The following is a 21,156-nucleotide window of genomic DNA, read 5'->3' as shown; positions in this document are numbered from 1 at the left end:
ATGTTGTCAGAAGGGACCATTCCCTGGAGAAGGATGTCATGCTTGGTAGGGTGGATGGTCGATGAAAGAGGGGGAGGCCTTCAACGAGATGGATTGCCACGGTGGCTGCAATGATGGGCTCAAGTGTAGCAGGGATCATGGAGCTGTGCGGGATTGGGCAGTGTTTCGTTCTGCTATGCATGGGGTCGCTATGAGTTGGAAATGACTCGACGGCACCTAACAATAACAACAACATTGGACTTAGACTTCATACAACTATTATACTCCAGAAGACATCATTTTTTCATTTCTTTTATTATTTATTTTTTATTGTATTTTTAAATTTCTTTTAAAACCAAAGAAACCAAAAAAAAACCAAACTCACTGCTGTCGAGTCAGATCCAACTCATAGTGACCCCTCCTTGGGTTTCCGAGGCAGTATGACTACGGAAGTAGATTGTCCAACCTTCCTTCCGAGGAGTAGGTGGTGGGTCTGAACCACCAGGCTTCTGTTTAGCAGTCATATTCCTTAGGCACTGAGCCACCAGAGCTCCTCTTTTAAAGCAGTGATTCTTAAAGTGTGGTCTATGGACCCATTAGGAGAATCTGAGACCCTTTCTTATCGTCTACAAGATCAAAACTATTTTCATACTAACATTATTTGCCTGTTTCACAGTGTTGACATTTGCATTGATAGTGTTAACACAATGGTAGGTAACATGCTGGCACCTTAGTAGAAATTAGGACAGTTGCATCAAATAATGCTAGTTAATAGTCATTGTGTTTGCCATGTACTCACATTTAAAAGAAAAAAAGATAGTTTCAGTTAAGAAGTATTTGATGAAGCAGAAAAGTTACTCCTTTTATTAAATTTCCTCATATTTTGTGTGAGGAAATGGGAGAAGGATGCTTAAAGCACTTCTGTGCATAGTGAAGTCTGATGGTTGTGTTGAGGAAACCACTAAACAGAACTAGCCGCTGTTTTCATGGAGCACTTTTTTGAAAAAATAACTGGCAGGCAAACTGATTGTTCACACTTGGGTATGTGGCTGCCATTTTCTTGAAAATGAATGAAATAAGCTGGTTACTTTAAGAAAAATAGCTGATGGTATCTGATGCCTAGAAAAAATTCAAGCTTTCAAGTGAAAATTGGATTTTTGGAAATCTTGTATCTGTCACCACAACCTAGGTGGCTTTCCAACACTTGAAATTTTCTGATTATATCAGTGGTGATATTTATGAAGGTGATTTTTTTGAGGGTGGGGAATTTCTTAAAGAAACATTAGGAAGATCTGGATCACTCAGTGGTTCAATATTAGACATGTGGGTTGTTTGTAATTTTGATTATTATAGGTAACTATTTTCTAATAATTTAGATATAGTTTTGCTCTATTTTCAGACTTACATTCTGTTTTGTAACTAAAATAAATTCTGTTGTCAATTCTATGGTTTTATTTTCAACATGACTGTTCTCAAAGAATTGTATTGAATCAGTATTCTTTTCTATTTGCCTCCATTAAATTATCATTCTATTTGAGTAGTTCCATTTCCATTTCCAAGATAGCTTGTATTGATCACTTCTGTTTTTGGACGAGAGAGAATGCTCAATTTATTATTCTTGCTTAGGACTCAAGTAGCTATGACTGGTGCATAAAAACTGCCCTTAAAACAGCTGAAATGAGACTTTTTTTTTTTTTTTAAAGGAAGGTATCTTGATTGCGTTTATACAGTAAATTAGGTTGTGTGTGTGTGGGGGGGAGGGCTTAACTGATTGCTTTTCTTCAGTCAACTTTTAATTATCCAAAGGCACATTATCAAAATGGCAGATAGCTAAGTATGATCCTTATTTTGCTTTCAACCTATTCCCTGCAATATTTTATTCCTTTGCTATATCTGCTCTGAAATACAAAAATGATAAATAGTGGCTGAGAATTTTCTCATTAGTGGTTTCCACTACATCTAAAATTGTAATGAGAAACATTCAGTGTATTTGATACACTAAGCTATATAGATTTTAGATAACTAAGCTACATGATTTAATGTAACTTTCTCTTTGAGACCACCAGCCCTATTTGTCAATCATCTCCAAAGTCACTTTCAGACCTAAATGTATGATGGTTAGTTGTTTAAACTCTTAAAACTCAACCATTAATTTTTCAGCTCTTTCTTTCGTTTTTGCAATCATTTGAAATGTAAATGTCAACAAATTCATGTTGTTGTTGTTGTTACATGCCGTCGAGTCAGACCAGACTCATAGCAACCCCTCCTTGGGTCTCCGAGGCAGTATCACTATGGGAGTAGATTGCTCTATCTTCCTTCTGAGGAGTGGCTGGTGGGTTTGAACTTGCCAGCCTTTTGTAAAAGTAATTGCAATGATGTAGCAAGAAAAAGTCCTATTTTAAAAGCCCTTTAAATGAAAAAAAAAAAAAAGCTTACTTTTGAATGAGAAATAGTGTTTCTTTTATTTTCTTTCTACTTTAAAGTGTATTTTAATTAATTAGTTAATTAACTTTTTTAGGACTAGAACAAATTATCCAGTGTTCACTGTGTTGGTTCCACAGACTGCACTTTCAATGAATCACAAAAACACTCAAGGTATGTTTTTATAGGTAGAATCATAAAGATATTTTGTTTTTGCCAGAAATAGAAGCTTATTTACTGCTATATATAGATTAATTTACAGCTAGGTTGGTCTACCGTACACTGCTTGGGGGAGAGGGGATCATTAACCATCTTTACATTTGTAATCAATGCTGCTACTGACCTTGCTGCATAGAGTTGCCCATAAAGTAGTTCAGTTGCAATCAATATCTGTTATTCCAAATGTCTGCTCCTTTGACTTGTTATTTGGAACTCAACTTTGAAAACAATGTTTCTTTTCTCTATTCATAACATCCTTAATATGTATTGCATGTCTCTCTTGACTGGCAGTCATTGCAGTGATTAATTGTACCTTGGTTTTTGTTGTCTTAGACAATGATTATCTTTCTCCCTGAGTCTCTCTCAGAGACTCCTCCAGAGTGGATTTCATGTATGTTGTATGACGATATAGTGAAAATTCTTAGTGGTCAAAGAAACCCTGTATTATAAGAAAAGAGAACAGTGAAATGATATTTGAAATTGAAAATACTGCCTTTTCCTCCTGTTGCTACTGAAAGTGGCCCAACAAAAGCAGTACCACATTTTGCTCACCATCAACTCTTGCATTTACTCCTACTGCCTAAATATTGGATTCTAATACTATTTGTTCATTCTTTAGTGCCAGGGGTATGGGTGCTATATGGGTGTATTTATACTAAAATAAATCAGGAATCCTTGAAGGACAGTTGACCCATTGGACCATGAAGAGTGGGTCTGAAACATCCTGTCATTGCTGAAAAGCAAAGATACTGTCTTCTGGGGACAGTGCTGAAAGGAGACAGAGCTAGCCAAACTGTGATGATGTATTGTTGTTGTTGTTGTTGTTAGGTGCCGCTGGGCCGTCTCCAACTCATAGACCTTACATACAGCAAAATGAAACACTGCCCAGTCCTGTGCCGGCCTCACAATCCTTGCTATACCTGAGCCCACTGTTGCAGCCACTGTGTCAACCCACCTAGTTTAGGGCCTTCCCCTTTTTTGTTGACCCTCCACTTTACCAAGCATGATATTCTTCTCCAGAGAATGGTCCCTTCTGACAACATGACCAAAGTAAGTGAGATGAAGTCTAGCCCTTCTTGCTTCCAAGGAGCATTCAGCTGCACTTCTTCAGCACAGATTTGTTAGTTCTTTTAGCAGTCCACAGTACTTTCAATATTCCTTGCCAAAACCAAAAGCATCAACTCTACTTCAGTCTTCCTTATTCATTGTCCAGCTCTCACATGCATATGAGGCAATTGAAAATACCATGGCTTGGGTTAGGCGCACCTTAGTCTTCAAGGAGACATCTTTGCTCTTCATCACTTGAAAGGTCTTTTGCAGCAGATTTACCCAATGCAATATGTCTTTTGATGTCTTGACTGGTGCTTCCATTGGAGTTGATTGTAGAACCAAGTAATATGAAGTCTCTGACAACTTCAATCTTTTCTCCATTTATTGTGATGCTGCTTATTGGTCCAGCTGTGAGGATTTTTGTTTTCTTTATATTGAGGTGTAATCCATACTGCAGACTGTAGTTTTCAGTCTTCATTAGTAAGTGCTCCATGTCATGCTCACTTTCAGCAAGCAAAGTTGTGTCATCTGCTTATTACAGGTTGTTAGTAAGTCTTCCTCCAATCCTGATGCCACATTATTCTTCATATGGTGCAGTTTCTCGGATTATTTGCTCAGCACACAGATTGAATGAGTATGGTGAAAGGATACAACCCTGATGCACTCTCTTCCTTCCATGCAGTATCCCCTTGTTCTGTCCGAGTGACAGTCTCCTGATCTATGTAAAGGTTCCTCATGAGTACAGTTAAATGTTCTGGAATTCCCATTCTTCTCAATGTTATCCATAATTTGTTATGATCCACACAATCAAATGCTTTGGCATAGTCAATAAAACATAAGTAAACATCTTTCTGGTATTTTTGCTTTGAGCCAAGATCTGTCTGACATCAGCAATGATATCCCTCATTCCATGTCCTCTTCTGAATGCATTTCTGGAAGTTTTCTGTCAATATATTGCTGCAGCTGTTTTTGAATTATCTTCAATAAGATTTTACTTGCATGTGATATTAATGATATTGTTCAGTAATTTCCACATTCTGTGGGATCACCTTTCTTTGGAATGGGTACAAATACGGAATGGGTACAAATACGGATCTCTTCCAATCAGTTGGCCAGGTAACTATCTTCCAAATCTCGTGGCATAGCCAAGTAAGCACCTTCAGTGTGGTGTCCATTTGTTGAAAAATCTCAATGGGTATTTTGTCAGTTCCTGGAGCCTTGTTTTTCGCCATTTCCTTCAGTGCAGCTTTGACTTCTTCCTTCAGTACCACTGGTTCTTGATCATATGCCACTTCCTGAAATGGATGAATATTGATCAGTTCTTTTTGGTACAGTGAGTTTGTGTATTCCTTCCATCTTCTTTTGATGTTTCCTGCATCATTCAGTATTTTGCCCATAAAATCTTTCAGTATTGCAACTCAAGGCTTGAATTTTGTCTTCAGTTCTTTCAGCTTGAGAAATGCCTTGTGTGTTTTTCTCTTTTGGTTTTCTAACTCCAGGTCTCTACACATTTCATTATAATTGACTGTCTTCTTGAGCTGCTCTTTGAAATCTTCTATTCAGTTATTTTATCTTGTAATTTCTTCCAGTTGCTTTAGCTACTTACTCTCTATTTAAGGGCAAGTTTTAGAGTCCCTTCTGACATCCAATTTGGTCTCTTCTTCCTTTTCTGTCTTTTTAATGACCTTTATGGATGATGTTCATGGATGATGTTCTTGATGTTAACCCCCAATTCCTTTGGTTTTCTGTCATTGATGTTCAGTGCATCAAATCTATTCTTTAGATGGTCTCTGAATTCAGGAGGGATATAATCAAGGTCGTATTTTGGTTCTCATGAACTTTTTTTTAAGTTGTCTTCAGCTTCAACTTGAACTTTTGTATTAGCAGTTGATGGTCTGTTCCACAGTCAGTTCCTAGCCTTGTTTCGGCTGAAGATATTGAACTTCTCTATTGCCTCTTGCCACAGATGTAGTCAGTATGATTCCTGTGTACTTCATCTGGCAAAGTTGACATGTATAGCCACCGTTTGTGTTGAAAAAGGTTTTTGCAATGAGTAAGTCATTGTTCTTGCAAAATTCTATCATGTGATCTTCAGTGTTACTATCACCAAGGCCATATTTTCCAGCTACCGGTGATTCTTCTTTGTTTCCAAGTTTTGGATTCTAATCACCAGTGATAATCAACACATCTTGATTGCATGTTTGGTCGATTTCAGACTGCAGAAGTTGGTAAAAATCTTCAATTTCTTCATCTTTGGCTTTGATGGTTGGTGTGTAAATTTGAATAATAGTAGTATTAGCTAGTCTTCCTTGTAGGTGTATGGATATTATCCTATCAATGACAATATTGTACTTCAGGATAGATCTTGATACATTTTTTTGTGATGATTAATGGCATGCCATTCCTCTTCAATTTGTTAATCGTGGTGTAGTAGATCATGTAGATTGTCTGATTGAGAATGACCAACACCAGTCCATTTCAGCTCACTGTTGTTGTTGTTATGTGCCGTCAAGTCGGACCCGACTCGTAGCGACTCCTCCCTGGGTTTTCGAGGCAGTATCACTACGGAAGTAGATTGCCCCATCTTCCTTCCAAGGAGTGGCTGGTGAGTTTGAACCGCCAGCCTTCTGGTTAGCAGTCAGCGCCTTAGACACTACACACTAATGCCGGGAATGTTGATCTTTATGTGCTCCATTTCGTTTTTGACAACTTCCAGTTTTCCTAGATTCATACTGTATACATTCCATGTTCTGATTATTAATGGATATTTGCAGCTTTTTCTTTTCATCTTAAGTCATACCACATCAACAAATGGAGGTCCCAAAAGCTTTACTCTGTCTACATCATTAAGGTTCATTCTACTTTGAGGAGGCAGCTCTTCCCCAGTTCTATTTTGAATGCTGTCTGATCTGAGGGGCTCATTTTCCAGCACTATATTGGGTGCTTCAGGGCTATTCATAAAGTTTCCCAGTAATATATCAGACAGTGTTTTACTGCTGTTCATAAGGTTTTCACTGACCAATTCTTTGAGAAGTGGATGGCCTCTTCCTTCTTCTGAATCTGTCTTAGCAATGACCACACTGTGAGAAACTGACAGATAAGTTTGTCTCTCTTAGTTGTTCCAAACCACTCCACTCACTTCCCAGCCTCCCTCAGCTGCTCCAAACCCTCCGCCCCGCCACACTACCTTCCCAGCTTCTCTCAGTCCACTCCAAACCTATTGTGCTGGATTACTACCTTCCTGGCCTCCCTCAGGCTGCTCCAAACCTGCTGCACTGCCTCACTTCCTTTCCAGCCTCCCTCAGGCTGCTCCAAACCCACAGTGCCACCTTCCTTCCTTCCTGGTGTCTTGCAGGCCACTTCAAACCTGCTGTACTGCCTTGCTTCTTTCCCGGCAAATGCGATGATGTAAGCAGGGAAAAAGTTAATTATTTTAGTTCATGGAAATAATTTTGCAAAAAGACTGTGAGTTCATAATGATACTAGTTACTTGTTGCCATTGAGTCAATTCTGACTCATGCTGACCCTACAGAACGGAGTTGAACTGCTCTATATGGTTTACAAGGCTGTAAATCTTTATGGAAATAGAGTGCCACATTAAAATACATATAATGGAATGTTTTAAAACTTTGAATGACTTGAAGAAGTAAGGAACTCTGGTAGTATAGTGGTATAAGGCATTTGGCTGCTAACCAAAAGGTCAGTGGTTGAAACCACCAGCCCTCCATGGAAGAAAGATGAGACGATCTGCTTCCATAAAGATTTATAGCCTTGGAAACCCAGTGGGGGTTGCTGTGAGTTGTAACTGACTCATTGACAGTGAGTTTGGGGGAAGATTCAATATAATTTATAATTTGATGTAATTTTTAATATAATCAAATTACTATAAATTATTTTAGTAATTTTTTGGATTTTTAAAATAGTAACTATTGGTATAAAGAATAATTTTCATGATGAAGTGGTTAAAGACAACATGGCAGGATAGGGCAGTTTTTCATTCTGTTGTGTAAAGGGTCACTATGATTTGGAACCAACTCTATGGTATCTAATACACACATACAGACACACAATTATTATTTTAGAATTAGTTTAACAACAGTAGTAAGTGTTATAACTATTGTATTTTATGTTTTGTCTTTTATTTAAGATGTCTGAAATGGTTAAAAATATGTTATGTAGTTTAAATTGTCTAAGGGAATTTAAGTTGGCAATCAAAGTTTAATGTTAAATAAACAGTATTTCTGAACCGATAGATATAAAAGTGTAATAAATTGACCATTAAATAAATATAAGTGGAAAGGGTGATGGATGTTATTCTCCAAATACAAAAACCTTTGTGGTTTTGAAGAAATTGCATTAATATCAAATAACCTAATATTTTAATTCAGACTATGCCAAATATCAAAAAAGAAAAACAGACTCAATGCCATCAAGTTGATTCCAATTCATAGCAACCCTATAGGGCAGAGTAGAACTGTCCCATAGATTTTCTAAGGGTGTAAATCTTTATGGAAGCAGACTGCCTCATCTTTTTTCCCACAGAGCAGCTGGTGAGTTCAAACAACTAACCTTTTCATTAGCAGCTGAATGCTTTAACCACTATGCAATTTGGTGAAAATCTATTTAGCACTTTTTAGGAGATTCAATTATAGATATAAACAGCTATTTTTATAAAGCTATAGAACCATTTTAGAGATTGAAGTTCTTTTTTCATGGATGTCTTGGGCATATTTTATTTTGCCCTTGAGTTTTAACTTTCATAACAGGTATCAGCAATAGTTAGACAGAAATCTATTCCCATTTTTTCTTATACCCAATCTCATTTTGTAGACAAATGTGATTCCACTACATCTTGCATTTTCCATAGTTCCAAACTCCTGCTCTGTGTGGCCTTCTGAGAGCCCTGGATGCTTTTCAGATTTTTTAAATAGCAACTATTGGCATAAAGAATGATCATTTTCATGATAAAGTGGTTAAAGACAACATGGGAGATGATGCTTTTGGGGTTTCTTCTTTGTAGCTCAGAGAAGGAGAAAGAGGGGAAAATCTTTTTCTCTGTTTATAAATTTATAATTCCTCCTCCCCCTAAGGATTATAAAAGAAAACAATTTAAAAGATAATGGAAGATAAACTATTGTTTAAAAATATTTCTTTCATTGGTATTAAATTTTAAGCAACTTGAGATAAAATTTTGAACACTTAAGATAGAGATAATGTAATATATACTATTAGTGGTTGGATTCTAAAGCAAAGGTGAGAAATTATTTGTTCTTATGGCTTTTGGTCATTGTTCTGTAAAGGAGTGGAATGCTATGGTTTTAACTCTTATATTTGGTTTTAGTTTTCATAGTTTTTCATCACCAACTGGCCAAGATGAAGGGAGAAAAATAAAACACAATTTGTAGAATTTGAGGACAGGTTATTCCACTAAAAAAACCTATCTTTCTTGTGAGGATGCATTCTGAGGTTCAGCAGATGATTACATACTTTATCTGTATGTAATTATGTGTAATTAGGCTGTGTAGATATTGCCTAATTAAAAGAAACCAAGAGAATGACTCAAACATATGATTAAAATGCCAATGAGCCTTAAATTCCTTCCCAGTATGTCAGAGTATCTGTATCTTGATGGTGAAGGAAGAAGGCAAGAGAAGTGGAGTAGGAGAAAATACCTTTTTTCCTCATTCTCCCACACCAGCCTAACCTGATGTGAATTGCTATCAGCCATCTCAGCTCAGAGAGGGCAGAGTAAGGAGTGGGTTTGTATAGGTGAAGTCACAAGAGACAAGACAGAAATCCTCCATATTCCTCAGGATGATCCCCTGATTCCTTTTGCCCCCTACGTAGGTTATTCTTTTTCATGACTAACTCTGTTGTTGTTGTTATGTGCCGCGGAGTCAGACCTGACTCATAGCGACCCCTTCTTGGGTTTCTGAGGCGAGGCGGTATCACTATGGAAGTAGATTGCCCAACCTCCCTTCCGAGGAGTGGCTGGTTAGCAGTCAAGTGCCTTAGGCACTACGCTACCAGAGCTCCTTTATATCAATAGATTGATATAATATTGTAGTATATTTTCTATGCCATATTCTTTCAGACTCATTCCAAAATATATGATGAAGAACTTCTGACTAAGAGAATATCTTTTTTTTTTTTTTAGTACTTTAATAAAATTGGAATGAAAATATCTGTGTTCTCTTCTAGGGCCTGAGACTGAAAATACTGTGGTTTTACCACACCAAGAAAAGGTTGGTCTGTGTAATAGAGATTATCTATGTAGATCATGAGTTTAGATTTTGTAAAGAATTATATTGATTAAAATGTCAAAGCCATTTAGGCTCTTCCCCTAGGCAGGAATACAGAAAAACCATTTCAAAAAGAAATCTATTCTTATCCAATGACCCTTTCAATTATTCATTTCATCTTCTTGTTGTTGTTATGTGCTTTCCAGTTGGACCCAACTCATAACAACTTGGGTTTCTGAGGTGGTACCACTATGGAAGTAGATTGCCCAACCTCTCTTCCAAAGAGTGGCTGGTGGGTTTGAACCACCGGCCTTCTGGTTAGCAGTCAAGTGCCTTAGGCACTATGCTACCAGAGCTCCCTCATTTCACCTTATCACTAATAAAATAGTGTTTTCTTAATCTATGTTTCTCATTTAGCAACGTAAGCCTCTTACTCTTTATCTAGAAGAAAAGCATATTACTTATTATCAAACTAACCACTGAGATTATGTAGCAAAAATGCCTTGTGTTGGTTTATCTGTTACCCTAGTTCCTTTAATATTTCCTTCTATGTATTGCTTTCCCATCTTCTAGTTGCTGTCAAGTGACTGCTTTGGCTTTGCCTTCTGCCTGGTGCTGTTGGGAATCAGAGGCCATTAGACTGACTCTGCCCACAATGGACTTACACACTCCTTAGGGCTACCAATCAGTCAAGGATCTCCCCAAGCCAGCTCAACCATACCTGTACCTTCATCTCAACACTGCCTTATATATTCCTGGCTCCATGCCTTTGTTCAAGTCAGAAACCAGAAGGAAAGGGAAACAGCATAAAATTTGGAACAAGATAGGCCTGCATTCCAATGCCATCTCCTATTTTCATCCATAAAATACCAGTAGCAATATCTCTCACAGCGTTATTGTGAGGACTGAGTATAATGGTGCTTCATGGTGTCTGACATCAAGTTGGTGTTTAGTAGATGTATGTCCCCTCCCTTCTTTGACTTCACAAATCATTCATTTCTGACTCAAGTCTTTTCTCTTCTCTGCATCTGTCTTAGATGATTTTGGTGATCTTGACCAAAGTAATTTCTCCCTCTTTAGCATTAGTTATTCACTGACTGTATCAGTATTTCTTAATCACTTGGTTTTCAGGGAAAAGCAATATTTTGGACAAAAAAGTTTGGAGAATGCCATATCCTAAAGCCTCTACTTAGAGAATTACAGTGTACATGCTATGAAAGTCTTGTGCTAAGAAACTGGTTTAACTTTGTTTAACCAAGCATTTTTTCAAACTTTACCATGTAAACTCCCTTCCTACCCCAGAAAAACTATTCTTGCAAAACACTAGTGCTGTGTGGAACTCTTTGATATATACTAGTCTGTGACATTTATATTTTATTTTATGTCTTACATATTTCTGCCTTGAATCTTCGGTTAGAAATTAAGTAGCTTTAGGGCAGAGTTCATGCTATATACTTATTACACCTTAAGGCCTTGAATTTAATAGAGAACTTTAAATTGATGGGAGGCCTTGGGCTGTGACTCAAAGAATCAGTAGGATCTCATCCTTGAATTCCTTCCTAATTACCTTTATACTTCCGAGCATAGTTTGCATTACTAATAAATAAATATTTCACATTAAGTTCTGTATGCTATATAAAGAGAAGATAAAAAAAGGTAGCAGGTAGAAAAGGAGGGGAGGGGGGATGAATAGTTTGCACTTCTCGATTCAAACCAAATTAGTATTTAGAGGGCTTCCAAGTTGCAATGCAGTTGCTCTGTGAGAGTGGTGTGTCAGTGGAAGGTCGATTTGAATTTTGGAAATAGCTAAAAGCCATTGAAACCCATTCTGTTATTTAAAGCCAAGCACATTAACAATTTTTAGTGCTGAAGAAAAGTCCAATGCCTTTAAAATATTGAGACTTATTTTCTCGAATGGCTTAAAAACTAATTTTGAAAGCAATTTCAACAGAGAAATCCCGGTAACATTTTGAGCATTGGAAACATGGTGAAAATAGGTTAATAACTGATTAAGATGATACCTTTGAAAAATAGTAGTCATTTAGAAATATAAGTTCTGATATGTTTTTTGTTTAAAACAACTACAGCCCAGAGCCATTAATTCATTGGTCAGGGCTCATAATATTCATATAGAACTATGCCTTCTTTTCTCTTCTTTTTCCCTCTGACTTCCTGTTCTTTGGCCTTTTTACTTCACATTTACATATTTATACAACAGTGGGGATTAAAAAGATGAAACTACCCAAATTTTAATTTTGTTTATAGACTCAATTTTTGGAAAGAGAGAAATTTATAACCATTTCTTACACTGAAGTTTTGAGATCATCAGTTAAATTTGACTATCCATGCCATCTCTGTCTCTTCCATTAGCATGGATAATTTAAATTTAAATGAATAGATAATTTTCCATATGTAGTTATGGTCCAGACAATTTTACCCTTAGTCCATTATTAAATACTTACTCCTGTGTTCTGAGTCATTATTAATTTGGTATAGGAAAGTGATAAAGAGTATTCCTTTTATTTGTGGAAGGGGAAGAAAGTTGATAAAACTTTTAGGGGATAACTTACCAACAAAATATAAAACTTTAAAGTTTTTTTGTATAAGTTGTAATGGTGGAATTTCTGTTTGGAATGCACAGGCTCTAAGTGAAGATGAAGATTCTCCTGAAATTAGCCTTCTCTCAGGTACTGCTATTATAGTGTCTGGTATGGTTGCTGTGAATGAGAAATCATTAATAGAGCCAGAGACGATAGTAGCACAAAATACGTTTTCTGAGCCTGTAAAGAAAGTCACATTGACTATGACTTCGGAAGAAACCAAAGATGAAGAAAGCTCTATTGAAACTTTTGTGTCTGCCTTAGAAAGGTTACAAACATCACCAGAAAATACCCAGGAGGAAAGACCATTTCAAATAATGAATGATTTTGAACCTATAGAGTTGTTGAACCCATTGAGTGACTCTCAGAGTTCAACACAAACCCCCTTGAATGTCTCATGGGCATGTTCCATAGATGTATTAGAAAACAGAGAGGATGATGCACTGCCAGCTGAATTGTTGGCAGCCCTGAACACACTGTCGGATGCCATAGTGGAACCCATCTGTCACAGAAAAGAGGGAAGCAAGAATCTCAGTGCTGGAAATGAATGTGTAGGAGTGGAACCCAGTATGTCTCAGACTGATGAAGGTTGTACACAAATAGCAGAGGTGAATTTTGAGTCTTTTTGTTCTCCACCATTTGAACAATATTCCAAGGCAGCTGAGCTGCAGGACAAGGATCTATCAGTGTATCAAGTAAGTGTAAATATTAGTCTATGAATTCTACCTTTTATAATAACTTTCAACAAATCTTGATTGCCCACATATTTTGTGTTAAAATTCAAACTTTCTGACAAAATACGAACAACCCAGCAGATGCGATTTGATTAAGCATTCAGTGATCTTTTTTTTTTTTTGTGGTTCCTGAAGTAGAGTTTCCAAGGGTTTAACTCCATAGACCAAATCTATTGCTATCAAGTCAGAATTCTGACTCATAGCAACCTTACAGGACAGAGTAGAACTGCCTCATGAAGTTTCCAAGGCTATAAATCTTTATGGAACCAGATTGGCACATCTTTTCTCCCACAGAGCTGCTGATGGGTTTGAACTGCTGACATTTTGGTTAGCAACTGAGCTCTTTATTGTGCCACCAGGAAATTAAAATGGATAAGTTTCTCCTCAACATATCTGAGAAAATACGTCTTTACCAAAAAACCAAGCCTGTTACCATTGAGTCAGTTCCCATTCATAGCAGCTTACTTATATATAGGAAGGAAAAAATTATCAGAATTTTCCCTTTTATCTCAGAAAATCACTGCCTACCTGAGTGCAGATTAGGCATAGGATCAAACCAAAAGCCAGACTCAATGCCACTGACTTGATTCTGACTCATAGTGACTTGGGTTTCCAAGGCTGTAAATCTTTATGGAAGCAGACTGCCTCATCTTTCTTCTGCACAGCAGCTTCTTGTTGTTGTTGTTGTTATTTGCCATCGAATCGGCCCTGACTCATAGCGACCCCTCCTTGGGTTTCCGAGGCAGTATCACTACGGAAGTAGGAATGCCCAACCTTCCTTCTGAGGAGTGGCTGGTGGGTTTGAACCGCCAGCCTTCTGGTTAGCAGTCAAGTGCCTTAGGCACTATGCTACCAGAGCTCCTAAAAGAGACGGCCCCGGCTACCTGGTGGGGAGTGGCTGGTGGGTTTGAACCGCCAGCCTTGGGTGTGGCAGCTGACTGCCCGAGGCCCTGAGGCCATAGCAGCTGGTGGGTTTGAACTATCAACCTTATGGTTAGCAGCCAAATGCCTTAACCACTGCACCACCATAGTTCCCCTACTCCACGTTAGTTTCTAGCTGGACATATAATATATGCAGTTGGGCTGCCAGGAAAGAGAAAAAAAATTATGCCTAGCTTAAGCAAACCATGGCCTTCTGCGTCTGAGGATATTTCCAAGTAGCACAGTCCTGGGGTTTAGAATTCCTGCAGTATATGCTTGGAAGTCCAGCAGTAGCCTACCACTTGCCACGTCTCTTTTTCATATTAACAGTTTTTCCTTTTAAAAAGAATCTTTATTGTCTTTTCCTTATTATAATAATACATCCACATTATAAAAAATTCAAGCATTAGAGCATTACTTACTAATAAAGAAAAAGCCCTTCCACAGTTCCACTCTCCAGAAAGTGTTAAACTCTCTGTGTCTCCAAGTTTTTCTGTGCATAGTCTGTGTAAGTTTATTTTATACAAATGGGATTATATCATATATAATGCTTTGCAAATTATTTTTTCTTTTAATAATACATTTTAGTAATCTTTCCATGTAAGCAAATATGTTGTAAGCAAATATAGCACTGCTTAAAGCTTTTAAATTGCTAGATAGTACTCTACTGTAAGGTAGCCCTGGTTGTATAGTGTTTAAGCACTACGCTGCTAACTAAAAATAGTTCAAACCTACTGGCCACTCCACGGGAGAAAGATGGAGCAGTCTGCTTCTGTAAGGATTAACCAAACCAGGCCTATTGCTGTTGAGTTGATTCTGACTCATACAGCCTTGGAAACCCTGCGAGACGGTTCTACTCCATACTATAGGGACACTTAAGAGTTGGAAGTGACACTGTGGCCATGAATTTATCCTACTGTATGATTTATTGTGATTTACTTAACCAAGTCACTAATGACAGTTGTTTGGATTATTTTTTTCTTTGATAATTGCCAAAATACTCTTATGAACATCCTGAGAAGACTTAGGTAATGTAATGGTGAGCTTATACTACAACATACACATCTGGAATAATACTCCATGCAATTTTGGTTAATAAATCTCAAAACAGGCATAATAGGACTAGAAGTAAAACTGAAAAAGAGAGCTGAACTGATCAAGGGGATAGGACATGAAAATAAATGAAAAATTTTAATATTTTAATTAGAAAAGAGAAACTATGAGTAAAGTAAGTCTTTATGTTTGATATGGCTAGATTGAGCACAGACTTAGTAAATCTTCAAAAAATAGAAAATCTTCAAGAAAATAGAAAAAAATTAAACACTTTCAAAAGTAAAAATATTTATTTAGAACAAATCAAATACTCTTTCACCCTCTGTGAGATGGAATGACACAATGGCTGCACAGTGGATGCAATCATAGTAATGATTGTGAGGATGCTGCAGGACTGAGCAGTGTTTCATTCTGTTGTACGTAGGGTTGCTATGAGTTGGAACCAACTCGATGGAACCTAATGACAAAAATACGGAATTGTTACCTTGAGGCTTTATAAGCTGAGTACATAAGTAAGCTCAGGAAAGGTTTAAATGATATGTATAAAAAATAAATACCCTCTATGGAAGTTAAATCTATAATGGATTATTAAGGGTAAGTTAGAACCATTCATAATATACTGTTAACTTTTTAAAATCAATGGAATGGAACTTATGTAATAGCTTGTCCCACAAAATATCATGTACTGCTGCTGTCAGTAACAAAATACCAGGCTGAGTAGACCATTGATCTGGCCAACTATGACATTTCTTACGTTTTCATGGCTCTCCCACCGTTCCTCACTACTCAATGGCAGTGAGTTTACAGTGACTTTATGTTTGCCCTTGAATTTTAAGGCTGAATATTGATGAAAATAATTTTTACTTATGCTATTCTTATCCTAGGCTTTTGAATCTACATTGTCCTTTATTGCATTATTATAATTTTTTACTGTATTCACATTTGTATGAATCCATATATTTTCATCTTATAATAAGAATTTACTTTAATCAAAGGGACCACACAAAATTTAATTTCTTCTAGTTGTACATTTTTTGTAGTGTTATAATTATTTGTAGATGTATTTACATCTTTTTACAGACTCAAGAAGGCCTCGATCCACTTGGATTGCAAACTTTGGCTCATCCAAATGTCACCTCTTGTGATCAACTAAATAATCAGGAGGATTCAAATCCAGTGGAAAATATCTGTGACCAAGAAATTCCACATGTGTTAAGAAGATCATTGAGACTGAAAAAATGGAAAGCAGACAGAGCTGGAAAGCACGCAGATGATGTGTATAAGATGCCAGAAAAAAATTTACCAAAAGTGCTTAGCTTCAAGCGTCGAAAAAATAACAGATCTTTAACTAAGAATTCTAGGTACATTATTAAATTATATCTTCCCCTCCAAAGGAGCTCTGGTGGTGTAGTGGTTAAAGCATTTGTCTGCTAACCAAAGGTCAGCAGTTTGAACCCACCAGCCACTCTTTCTTTAGATATAATGCCAAAGACCTTGTAGATAATTCTGTGCTTGGAGAAAAAGTGTCAGTGTACCAAAACCAAAACCAAACCAGTTGCCATTGAGTTGATTTGGACTCATGACAACCCCATGTGTGCAAGGTAGAATTTTACTTCTTAGAGTTTTCCAGGCTGTGACCTTTCAGAAGCAGATTGTCAGGCCTTTCTTTCATGGTGCCTCTTGGGGGGGGGGGTTGAAACACCAACATTTTGTTTAGTAGTCAAACACTTAACTGTTTGTGCCATCCAGGGACTGTTTTAGTTTTGGGTGCTTTATTTCTGTAGTTTTTGATCGGTGTCATACCATATGTCAAACCCTTTTTTATTTAAAAAGAACCTGCCTTCTTTTTTTCCCTAGGAGATAAAAGGAATAGATAGTTGCATGTCAACTTAGGAGGTGTGTGTGTGGGGGGGGGGGAGTAAGAGACTCAGAATGCTTGTACTTGTAAGTGACTGTCCCTAGAGGAGAGAAACCCATAGGCAGCACAAAGAGAAAGCTGGAAGCCATAAATATTGCTGTGCCTGTCAAAGAATTAACCTGCAGTTACTCAGGAGCCATCTATATGTTTAAAACTGACCTGCCACATGGAAGCAGCTCAGTAAAATACCTTTGAGTTTTAAAATCTTAGTCAATATTTGGTATGATCCTCCATGAATGTTTGTAGAGTACATTAAAAAAAAAACCAAACATTTATTTTTCTAGCATGCAGGATTCTGCTTTAACAACTGAAGGTAAAAGGAAGAATGTCCATTCATTTAGACTCAAGAGTGGAGAACAGATCAAGAAAAGCAAATTTGCAGCAAAAAATGGTGAGGCATATTTTGAGTATTTCTCTATTTTCTTTATGTAAATAACTACAAACATTTTAAAAAGAGACAAATGTCATTACCTAATCTTTTTATGTGTAGATACCATTACAATTGGATTAATGAATGAAATACTCTTTCATAATATACCTCACTCCCAGGGTACGGACTGTACTCACCTTGTTACCTCTGTTCCTTCTGATTTCCAAACCAAGATTGCTGTTTTGTTTTGTTCATTCTCTCATTTCAGAAAAAATGAAGATGAATAAGATGTATCTTTCTAGTATTAACCGGAAAAACATTTTTGGAGAAAACTTACTGTATAGGGCTGCTCTGCAAAATGATGTTGATCTTGTTCATCATTGTATAAAAAAAGGTGGAAATGTAAATCAGCCAAGTTATGCTGGTAAGTTGAGGTTACCACCCACAGTTTTGAGAGTGGTTTGTCATTTCAGCTGTGTCCTGTGAAAGTATGGCAAACGTGGCCTACGGTTTCACTGTCATCTCTCAGGCAAGTGGGCAGGGGAGTGAGAAGAGAGAGGTTAGAGCATTATATTTCTTCTTTAAAGAGTATACCGGCCTGGGGCCAACCAGGTGGGCCATTAGTGGCATTACACAGAAAGGTGGTTCCTGTGAGACTCAACTTTTGATGTAGTAAGCCAAGGAGAAGAAAGGAAGTCAAAAGCTAGAAGAGGCTGATGGTGCTCTGAGCTACAGGGGCAAACTGATGATAAAATCTTAGATTTATAACAGGAGTAATGGCCAGGGAAGTGGAGAGAGTGGAGTATGAGGTAGAAAGGGTAGGGCAGGGGGCTCAGAAAGAGTAGTCGGTGAACTCTAGATCTTTCCTGCACCTGCCTTGTTGGGGGAACCTGACATGTTCTCCTGTAGAGAAGTGACTTCTTAAAGCCATTTAAGCATTTAAGGTGCTGAGCAACAATGGGCCAGCCTGGATAGTGCTATTGGGTATTCAGATTTTTCTTACTGCTTCTAAACTTTCTCAGTTTATGGCACAGTGCATTAAATCTAACAGTATGTGGACATTGCACAGCACAGTCAGTGGACAAGCAGGTGATTACACATACATCCACAATACAAGTTGTTTCAGCTTACGACATATTTGAGTTACAGTGAGCTGCACTAATGACCATTTGTTTTCATACATCTTACTGTTAGTAATTAGGTACAACACAACAATGTTGTAGCACCTAATTTGCTGATGTTATCATTCTTAGATGTTCTTTGTTATGATTTACATTTCTAAACACTGCTGTATAGCAGGTTATGGCCTGGTATACAATAAAGTTGGTGTCAGGAGTCATAACAGAGAGTTGGACAGTGTTCAACTTTACCAGGATTTGTGAACTGTGCACTTGCCCGACAGCCATTATGACTCTGACTTCATTGTTGTGATACTGATGCCAAATTCCTTGTAGACTTGGCCTGCAGTGTGATCTTATTCAGAAGCATCAGTTATTAATTTGAAGCTGAATTATTGATATCACGATGTGGAATAGCTCGTAGATCCTGAAGAAGGAAAATTGACAGATCAGGACTTGATGGATTTTTAAGAAGAAAGAAAAGCTGAAGAAGAAAGTAATAATGAGGAAGAAGCAGAAGAGAAGTTACTGAAAAATTTTACACTGAAAGGATCAGCTGGGTTTTTTCTAAACTAAATCAGAGGCTTCAGTTGCTTGAAAACATGGACCCAAATGCTGATCGCTCTGCTAAATTCAATAGGCAGAGTCGGGAAGAAGTGAAATGTTACTGTGGAATATATAAAGAAGGAAAGAAAAGGACCACACAGACAAATAACATCAATTTTCTGACTAAAAATGCCATCCCCATTCCCAGGGATAAACCAGATGATCCAGAACCTTCCACAAGGAGGTATCACCACAACTTACAAAATGCCAACATTGTATACACTTATTCTTCATCATTGAAGTATATTTTTATGACTTGTATATTTTTATATATGTATATTAAAATATATCTGTAAATTTATATATAATGTTTCTAACCACAAAAGATAAGTAAAGATTAGATTTATGAAGACATTGATAATAAAAGGCAATGATAATGAAAACTGAAAAAAAAGATAGATATTCGACTTATGTCAGAACCAATTCCTGAATTGTCAAAATGGAGCCCTGTCATAAATCCAGGACTACTCGTAGTTACTTTAGCAAAGAATAGATTTACACTATAAACTGGCTATTATTCTAAAACTCATAACCCTTTTATTAACTCTTAAACAGGATAAAGACAAAACAAAGACAATCATCCCAGAAGAGGGAAACCATCAACATGTAATTGCTGAGCTAGGTAGGAGTTTATCATAGGCTACTGAGAAACAATACTTAACTTACTTAACTAAAAATCCTAAAGATAAAAACCTTAACATTTAATATTCTTTCCCAACACTGTAATTCAAAGACATTAATTCTTCTTTAGTCTTCCTTATTTGTTTTCCAGCTTTTGCATGCATGTGAGATGATTGAAATTACTGTGGCTTGGACAGAGGTACAGAAGATAATCCTGGAACCCCGAGCTTTGAAAAGAACTACAGAGAAGTGGATTAGGCACGAACAAGTGGAAAAACCTGAATGAAAACAGTGAGTACAGAGACGGTCGGAGCTGCAGACTGTCAGCCACTCTGACGAGACCAACAGCCTGAATATTTCCAAGTGATGTTGGGACCTGAAAATTGACTTAAAGATCAGTCCCGGTCACCAAGGGCTGCAAGGACAACTGCTCTGGTGGCCTATGACTAGAAAGGGAAACAGCAAGGAGGGAGACAACCAGAGCTGTGGACTTTCTGCTATCCGGAGGGCACAGCCACTTTAGATATTTAAAGTGACCAAGGGCACAGCCATTTTGAATGTTTACAAGTGGTGGCCATTTTGGATATTTGAAGTGACTGAAGGCACAGGCATTTTGAAGGTGGCCATTTTGGATATTTAAAGTGACCGAGGGTGCAGCCATTTTGAATGCTTACAAGTGGCAACCATTTTGGATTTTAAGTGATAGCATTCTCATTCGGATTCCAGGGACCTAAAAACAGGCTGTTTGCCAGGGTCGGCAAGGACGTATGAGAGGCTGACAACAGGAAAGGAGACAGGTAGTGAGTGTATAAGTGCTGTCAACTAGTGAGTAGAAGAGCACAGCACAGTACTCTGCCTATATAGATAACATACAAACAAAACAAAATGAAAATTGTGGGCAAGTCACTCCAACATATAATCACCAATTAAATATAAACACAAAAACGTTACAATGCTTCGGAGACAACAGAGCAACAAAGAGGCAAGATAAAGCAGGAGAAGCAAGAGACTAGGATACAGACCCCAAACATATCCCTGAGGGAGACGCAGCATTGGAACTCCCTGATAAAGAATTCAAAGAATTATATTTAAGTATCTTCAAAGGATTGAGAGACAGACCAAGGAAAACACAGGAAAAAACCCTAGAAGAATTTTGGAAGAAAATATAAGAACAAAATGACAAAATAAATGAAAAATTAGAAATGACTCTAAATCTACAGATAGAAATCCAGAAGATTAATACTAAATTGTCAGAAATAGATAACACATTGAAAGGGCAAAGAAGTAGAATTGATGCAATGAAA

At 37.3% G+C, this 21,156-nt stretch overlaps 1 protein-coding gene across 1 annotated transcript in view; it reads left to right on the top strand.

The window, feature by feature from the left end:
• The window catches only part of ANKRD31 (ankyrin repeat domain 31), a 268,129-nt gene that overhangs the window by 53,050 nt on the left and 193,923 nt on the right, over nt 1–21,156 (top strand). The window contains exons 5-10 of the mRNA XM_042781319.1: nt 2,504–2,574; nt 9,871–9,914; nt 12,553–13,206; nt 16,300–16,580; nt 17,422–17,528; nt 17,776–17,931. Of these exons, the coding sequence (XP_042637253.1) occupies nt 2,504–2,574; nt 9,871–9,914; nt 12,553–13,206; nt 16,300–16,580; nt 17,422–17,528; nt 17,776–17,931 (1,313 nt within the window). The remainder of the gene's footprint in view (nt 1–2,503; nt 2,575–9,870; nt 9,915–12,552; nt 13,207–16,299; nt 16,581–17,421; nt 17,529–17,775; nt 17,932–21,156) is intronic.

This window comes from Orycteropus afer, unplaced genomic scaffold, assembly GCF_000298275.1.
Source record: "Orycteropus afer afer isolate SDZICR_OR568_19922 unplaced genomic scaffold, OryAfe1.0 scaffold00104, whole genome shotgun sequence".
NCBI lineage: Eukaryota > Metazoa > Chordata > Mammalia > Tubulidentata > Orycteropodidae > Orycteropus > Orycteropus afer.
The sequence above is the reverse complement of the archived record's forward strand: the minus strand, read 5'-3'. Positions and strand labels throughout refer to the sequence as shown.